Source organism: Gossypium hirsutum, chromosome A02, assembly GCF_007990345.1.
Source record: "Gossypium hirsutum isolate 1008001.06 chromosome A02, Gossypium_hirsutum_v2.1, whole genome shotgun sequence".
Classification (NCBI taxonomy): domain Eukaryota; kingdom Viridiplantae; phylum Streptophyta; class Magnoliopsida; order Malvales; family Malvaceae; genus Gossypium; species Gossypium hirsutum.
This window is the reverse complement of record NC_053425.1, coordinates 15,240,659-15,249,143: the sequence shown is the minus strand read 5'-3', so window position 1 is coordinate 15,249,143 and position 8,485 is coordinate 15,240,659. Positions and strand designations below refer to the sequence as shown.

Sequence of the window (8,485 nt, the reverse complement as noted above, 5' to 3'; positions counted from 1 at the left end):
ATTTTCAAAATTGACATGGACCAAAACGGTATTTATATTAATTTGTTATTAGAAATATAAAAATTTAATTCGACTCAAACCCGAAATCTGAAATTTCTTATTCAAGTTAACTCCAATATTTCGAATAACTTAGATAACTCAATTTAATTAACTTAAAATTTAATTTTTAAAATTTTTAAATAAATCAAATTTTTCTTATTTTTATTTAAAAATACTTTATAGCCTTTAAAGAGAAAAGTCCATCCGCCGCGTCTCCCCTACTGTTTAAGAAAATGGCTTCTCCTATCAAAATTTGCGATTTACAGGGGGAAGTGTGATATTAAATAAGGGTGAAATAGATGGGACCAGGGTGGGTTTAGAATTGAACGCGGCGTTCGAGAGAAGGATGGTATATTGACTGACCCTCTAATTTAAATACAGCTAAATGCATGCATGGGGGTTTGGTTCTTGGAACGTCCAAGGGTCACCTCTTTGCCTTTGTTTAGTTTCCGCGCTCCCTTCCCCCCTCTATTCTTTTTGTCCTTTTACACGTTATCTTTCCTCCCTGCTTCCCTTTTTATATTAATAATACATGTTCCAATTACCAAGTTGGAATCAAACCAGCAAATCATTTCATGATGTCCCTCACCTCATCTCTTCCAACCCCTATCTTTTTATACATTTTTACTTTACCCCCAAATTTATATTTAATAATTACATAATTTACTTTTATAATATTTTAATAATTTAACAGGCATACTTCATGCTTCAATAATATAAATTATACATGTCAATTTTGAGGGTAAATTAAAAAAAATATCAATTGTTCAATATATTTTAATATAAATAGTATTTTAGCTCGATATATTGATATATCAAATTAACCTATCATTTTATATACATGAAAAGTATAATTAATAAATTTAACGATTAAATTATTAAAATATCAATAATAAAAGAAATTATGGAAATATATTTACATCTCTTAATTATTTGTGTATAGTAATTTATATTATATTTTAATTATTTTTCTGGTGTTTATAACAATTTTTGTTGGTTAAAATAAATTGGATTCCTGGGAGCTCTAATGAATCTCAAATATTTTATGAAGTTTTTTACATTACTTGTTTTGTCAGTATACATTTAAATGAATCTTAATCTAATTATTTTAATCCAAGTTGTGGAAACTAAACCCTAATTTAAATTATTCAAATTTTTAAAAGTTAAAAAGGTACAGAATGATGAGAGATAACATATTAAATTGTACCATATTTTCTAGTTTATGCACTGTGGGCATATGTTGCATCAATCAAGCAGATTCTGACAAATGGTTTTGAAATTGGACCTTAGGGTTTATAATTTTTTAATTTATTGATAATTATTTTTATATAATTCACACTGTTATGATCGACATCCATCATTAGATGATGTCCTGAATAAAATATCGTGTTATTTAGTAAAACACCCATAGTTTTTATTTCTTTTATTTGCTGCTACAATGTTTTAATTATATAAAGTTTTGGTAGATACACATTATATAGTACAACACTTTCACTTTTTTTTTATTATTATCAAATACAAAAACTGGCTTTGACTTTTATAAAATAATACACTTTTATTTAATTAAACTATATGGTGATGATTGACATGGTCCAAAAATAGAAAATTTTTATTTAAGCATTTTAAATTTTTAAATTTGTAATAATAAAATTATGCTTTAATTATGATAAAATAATACAATTTAATTTAGGCTCTTTAAAAAATCTTGATGATGGATGCTATTTTTTTCTTCTATATTTGGGACAAGCTAGAAATTAAATTAATTTTAAAAAAAAAATTTTATTATTTTTACATATTATATATAATTAAATTAAAACTAGGCTTGCAAAATTTAACAATTAGAATCCAATTGCTTAAATTAATATTAAAAAGGATAATTGATTAATTTTTATCTCCGAAATATGAGATTTTAAATTGGTTGAAATGTAAGTGGGCATGTTCGTTGGTAGGGTAGAAATTAGAATATGAATATTAAAGTCCACAATTTGAGCATTATCTCCAAAGACTTTGGATCATAATAACATTTTATAATTTATTAATTACAAGTATTTGCTTATATGTTTATTTATTTAGTGCTCCAATGTCTAGCAGCCAAGGACAGCAATTTGTGCTGTCACTTTCCTAACACCATCAAATGTGTGTATATATAATAAGTTGCTTTTTCTTTTTTTACTTATTATAATAACATAATAAATAAATAAACGGTCTATATTATTTTTAAACAAAAGCGTTAACCCATTCTTATATAATTGATCCAATGGATTTTTAATATATTGAAAGGATTTGATTATTGTCCCCTTTTGAAGTCATTTTGGCTCTCTAAGGGTTAATTAATTTGTTTATTTTGTGTTCTATATTTTTTTTAAAAAAATTATTACTTTTATTTCAACCCCGACACAATATTTCTATCTTCGTCCCTAAAAATATCTTGTCATCAAATGTGTTATAGAGCCGTCTTAATGTTGATGATAATCAAGTTTAACTAACCAATTGAAATTAGTGTACTCAAAACACCAAACTTGACTGTGATGATCAGTATAGTAAATAATATAATGTTAGTGACTTCCAGATTGATAACCTTTTTATATTCTAAGCCATTGATAAGGAAATTTCCTTTTGGTAATAACTTCAAATTTGTCAGATAGAAAAAGTATAGAAGGACGAAAGCAAATCCTATGGATGATAGAATTATATACATATATGTACATGGAGGAGCAAGTGGGTGGACCAGTTGCTACTTCATTGTCTTTTCGTGTTTTGTTTTCTTTTTTCAAATATTTCATTATCATTTGCTTTCTTTATTTCTATCAATCACATTCAAATTACATTACTATTTTATAAAAAGTCCAATTGTTTTTCTCCGTCTTTTAATTTACGAGAAATAATTGTATAGAACTGTGATTCTACGTCATTCTTATTCCTCTCTAATAGAAGGATGACAAATCAGATTTTTCCTCCTGATTTTCAACTCCTGAAAAATCTGATTTGTCATCCTCTTATTAGAAAGGGATAGGGATAATGTGAAATTACAGTTTTATACAATCCTTTCTCCCTAACTTATATATCTATCTAATGATCGGATTATTTATTTAGCTCTTCAACGTGTTTTTTAATAGATTACATATTTATATATATATATATATATAACTGAATAGTTTAGGTTAAAAGATATGGAAATTGGGATGTGTTGGATCCACCCAAACTATAAAAAATCTAGACCTCTACATGCATGGACATTTTGGTGGGTTCACTCTGTCTAATAGTTACAAACGGTAATAAATGTCTTTTATAGTTGTTTGGCATGGTCCAATACTTAATTTCTTAGCCCCTTGAAACGCTGTGATGTCCCACTGATTAAAGTATCAGATCATATTCTAAAAACATAAGTCTGATGCTTCCATCTTTGTAAGCCCTTTCTAGCCTTGTTAGTGTTGTGCATGGTTAAGTAGCTTAAAGGAAATTATTATTTTTTGTTTGGTTAATCGATTTTTTACATATTAGGATCTCCCTACTTCCTCCTATTTTCTCTCATTTTTTTTGATAATCCGAGTACAGTGGTCGTTTTTGCAAATCTGGTCATGGCTCAAAGTTTAAATATTTTGATTACAACTTATTGTTGGTAAGGTGCCTGCTCATGAACAAGTGGTTGACATGTTAACAAAGCAAGGTACGACAGAAGTTGGGAGTAGTCGAAAAACCAAAGTGCCAACTTCTCAGCACTGTTAATACAAAAACATGGGAGCAGATAATTACTACAACTGGCTGGTCGGCCAAACCAATACAGGATAGGTAAGCAGGACGACAAACAACATTATGGCAAACTGACATTTCCAAGTACAAAACTCCTTTGTTGAGAGATTTCAGGATTTGCTCGTCTATCAATTCCCCCACTCCATACAAGTCAAGGACCCAACCTTGTCTTATTGTCCCCAAATATTTCATCGTTTTTTGCTCATTAGGACCTAAAAAGATTTGTTTAGTCAAAACTCCAATCAAAGCCTAAGCCAGTCCAATTGTCTAAACCCCTTTTGCAAAAACCCAATATCCAATTTTGGACTAGTCCCCATCAGTAAAAGGACCATTTTCAGGCTTGGTTTTGGGCCATTCAGTATTGCCCAGTTGATTTTAGGCCCACGAAAACGTGGCCATTGCAAGGGAGCGAGTACCTTTAATGTCTGTTTCCGGGGAAGAGGATAAGAGATCCTACGAGCGTCTGAAGCTCTTCTTCTCACTCTGTTTGGATACCGAGAAAATTGAAAGGAAAATGGCGCAAACCCTGGCGATGCCCGTTGCACCCTCTCTCTCCTTTATATGCAACAAAGTAAGCTCTATGTCTCTCTCCAACACTGCTTCCCTCCCCGTTTCAAACCCTCCCAAGGTAAATTTCCTTCTCATCTCTGTTCAATTTTATTCAACTTAACCGCTTGACCTTTTATTTAAGTTTCCTTGAATTAAAATAAAAATCGTAAAGATAAAGCAACTGCTAGCTGAAATCTTACTATTTCTGCCCATTTTTGCTCGTCGTCGTAATTAGTTTGGTTTGCTAGATTGTTGCTTTAGGCTTAATAGGTTTTAGGGTTTGGGCAAAGTAAGGTTCCGTATATTTGGAAAATTCATATTCAAATTCTTAGTATGCTTAATTGTTGATAAAAAGGGGAAATTTTAAGTCATATTCCAAATGTAGAATTCAAAAGTTTGTGCTTTTCCTATAATTCACTTCACCCGAAATTTAATGAGTTTGGAAGCTAAATTCTTGGTGAAAATGGTTTGAATCGATTAGCATCATGGTCTAAGCATTGTATGCGTTCGTGTTGGCGGAGTGGAAATCCCAAACAACAAGAGAGTGGAATTCTCTCTGCAGTACATCCATGGGATTGGTCGTACGAGGGCTCGTAAAATCCTATGTGATCTCCAAATGGAGAACAAAATCACCAAAGATTTGTCAGAGGAAGAGCTCATTACGATTCGTGATGAAGTCTCCAAATATATGATTGAAGGCGACTTGGTAACTTGCCCTTGTCCTTCTGTCTTGTTTTAAAGAGTTGCAACCTTGAACGCTCATTTCTAAGTAATTTCAATTTGCAGAGGAGGTTCAATGCTCTTAATATACGGCGATTGAAAGAGATTCAGTGTTACCGAGGGGTTCGCCATATTCAGGGATTGCCTTGTAGAGGACAGCACACCAAAAACAATTGCCGGACTTTGAAGGGTAAGAGAGTTGCCATTGCTGGTAAGAAGAAAGCCCCTCGTTGATCTTAACCGTTTTTGTTTCGATGAAGTGAATCATGTTTAATTTTATGTTTGATTCAAAATGAATGCATTGTAGCCTTGTAGTACAATATGGTTTGATTTGATATTGAAATGGGATTTGCACTGTCTATATAACTGCATGAGCCTTTCAATTTTATGTTCTGGGTTTCATCGGAACATAGCTTCTGCAATGCAAAGCATACGGTATGCCTCATCCCGATGCCTAGCCAAAACCGGTTTCTTTGAATTTTCATTTTTGATTAAATATGTGTGTTCAGTACTTGTGTTGATACATATTTTGCCGCGCTATACTTGTGTTAAATATCAAGTTAAACAGTTTGATCCTCATTATATTAGCAGGTATAAAATGAATGCTTGCAGTTGAAGAAATTTGTGTCAACGCGGGTGATATTACTACTATTATTATTACTATGATCCCATGAACTCAACCCTGGGATTAGGGTTGTTCAGGGATCTAGCCCGGAACGTAAACTGAAAGTTTGAACGCTTCACCAAGGATTGCCGATAACTCCACTATGTCAATACTAATTGATTTTGAAACTAAAAGTCAAGAAAAACAAAGGTAATAACAAAAAATGGCCCTCCCTTTTTGGGACAAAAATAAACAAAGCTAGTCCAATTCATCCCATTCTTTTGTGCGAAGTGGATGCCTCTCAAAACTTTCCTAAGCTGGGTTTTGGGTAACAAAAATGGGCCTTTTGCCCCATAATATGAAAAAGAAGTAAGCAATGTATCTTCTTTTTGTCTTATTCATTGCTTAAATATATTGTGAAAGTTTATTATAGATCAATGGGTGGTGGCATTTGGAATGTTATGCCGAAAACAATCAATCAGGGATGAAATTTGTCAATAAAAACATGTAGGTCCCAGATTTCGAAGTGGCAGTAGAAAGCAATACACTATTATGAACAGTGTTCACATAAATTGTTGTCCACTCTTATCTTCTTTTGCTGAATTATATAAGCCACATGAATACCTTTCACTCTTGTGTTTGTGGAATTGCTTGTTGCTTATCCCGTAATGGATGCCATGTTCCACAGTCCTGGGATTTTAGGCTTTTTCCCTATCTTCCTTGTTACATTCATGGAAAATCAAGCAATCTTCATTGAGTATTATTAGTCTTACATAGGCTTATTGACTGTCAACCCGCTCTAACTCGAATTGAGATGGAGTTTTTATAAAATTTTGATAATCCAAATTGTTTCCTCTATTTAAATTCTCATTTAATATATATTGTTATATCCCTTACCCGAATAAGGACATGTGGCAAGCTAGAACGTTGCTTGAACAGTAAATCCACTAGTTACTAATCGAAATGGTCACTTTCAAGTTTCACCTCCCATTCTAACAACCCAGGCAAGTAGGAACAACTTGTTGCCCAAGGCCCCTCGACCATCTATTAGGAACATGACATCGTTGGGTGCCAAATCTCATGTGGGCTCAACTACTCCATACCGTCAAATCAAAATGAATGACAGGGTTGGTCTCATCAGAGACATCCTCGTCCCATCGAGGACATTTGCCCCACGCGTACTGCAATGATGGTTAAATGGCAAGTTCACACGTTAGCACCATCTTGCACGAGACTTGACTATAAATTCCTCCAAGAACGATGAAGAAGGAAACGACTTCAGAAAGATACTAGCCTACGCTCAACTAAGATATTCTCAACTTCTACTCTCCAAAGTTTACTCCACCTCTACTTTCTATAATCTCCAAGCCTCCAATTTGACTGAGTGAACCGACCTCCAGTAGCATAACCACTCTCTCCTCCATATCTCTTCTTTATTGTATCACTACATCAACTTATATATATTTGTATAAAATGATCTTTTTATAGTTTAATATAGTTTAAGCATTAAATAAAATTCAAATATGATGAGTAACTATTAAAAAGAAATTTAACTAAGGATAGGTTGTAAATTTAATCTTCAAAAACATATTATCTAAAAAAGAAAAGAGAGGCTAATAATTTTTTATATTAATGTGGCTTTGTTTCATGAAGTCTCCTAATTAGACAAAACGAAATGAGGCAACTTGGGGAAGAACAATTTATAGAAGTAAAGAAAATGGTATTTTACATTATGCCTTTTTGGAAGTTGAGACAAATATGATTGTGATTCCTTGAAACTGTCTCTATTCTACCTTGGTTTTGAATTATTTAAGGAATATTGGGGGTTTTATTTTGGGTGAAAAACAACATTAGCCTCACTTTTCTAGTTTCAAATAGGCACAGCTTAGCCAAGTAAGGGATATCTTTGACTTTCAAAGTGGAATGTTTGGTCGGTTGGTTTCCTTTCCTATGCTCCAGATTGGGCTGTCTTGAAGGAGGAACTCATTCTTCCTTCTTTAATGTTTTAGAATTCGACATTTTCTGTATAAATTTTATTTGGATTGTATGTAGTTTAGTCTTAAATTTGTATAAAAGTATTTAATTGATATTTATTTTTTTAATTTAATTGGTATTTGAACCTATATTTTATCATCTAGGTTGGTAATTTTATATTAACTTTATTAGTTTGTGCTAACATATCACTGATCGCCAATCCGATGATGACAAATGGTGGCCTCTTAATATGCCATGTGATGGATATAAATTAAAAAATATTTTTTAAAAAATACATATAAATTAATAAAAATATATATTTTTGCACATTAAGAATGAATTTTGACAAATTAGTATTCAAATACATCTGAATCTGGACACTCATTTATCTAGGCTCATTTTAGATGTATTTTTTTGTAAGTTTATATATTTTTATTTTTTTATAAAATATTATATTTTAAGTTATTATTATTTTAGAAATATATAAAATATAAATTTATAAAAATATATTCAATTAAATATATATAAAAATCTATAATATTTTGAAAAATATATAAATATATGTAATATATTATAAATTTATATATATAATATGTAAATATAGAAAAGAGCTAAAATTTTATAAATTTATAATTTATAAAAATATATAAAAGAACTAAAAAATATGTCTACAATGAATCTACCATATGTTTAGTCTCTTTTTTCTAAATAATTTTTTTATATTTTTATTAATTATATATTTTAATTTTATTAAAAGTTTATATATTTTGAATTTTAAAATATTAATATAAATAACTTGATATTTTTTAAATTAAAAAAACATATAAACTTACTAAAAATACATCTGGA

General features: G+C 30.8%; 1 protein-coding gene across 1 annotated transcript; it reads left to right on the top strand.

Annotated features, from left to right (window-relative positions):
- The first annotated feature begins 4,195 nt into the window (after positions 1-4,195).
- On the top strand, positions 4,196-5,424 carry LOC107951440 (30S ribosomal protein S13, chloroplastic). Its single transcript, XM_016886506.2, has 3 exons — positions 4,196-4,417; positions 4,820-5,044; positions 5,125-5,424. Exons 1-3 carry the CDS (start codon positions 4,211-4,213, stop codon positions 5,290-5,292), a joined length of 600 nt encoding a protein of 199 aa, XP_016741995.1. The 5' UTR covers positions 4,196-4,210; the 3' UTR covers positions 5,293-5,424.
- Positions 5,425-8,485: the final 3,061 nt, after the last annotated feature.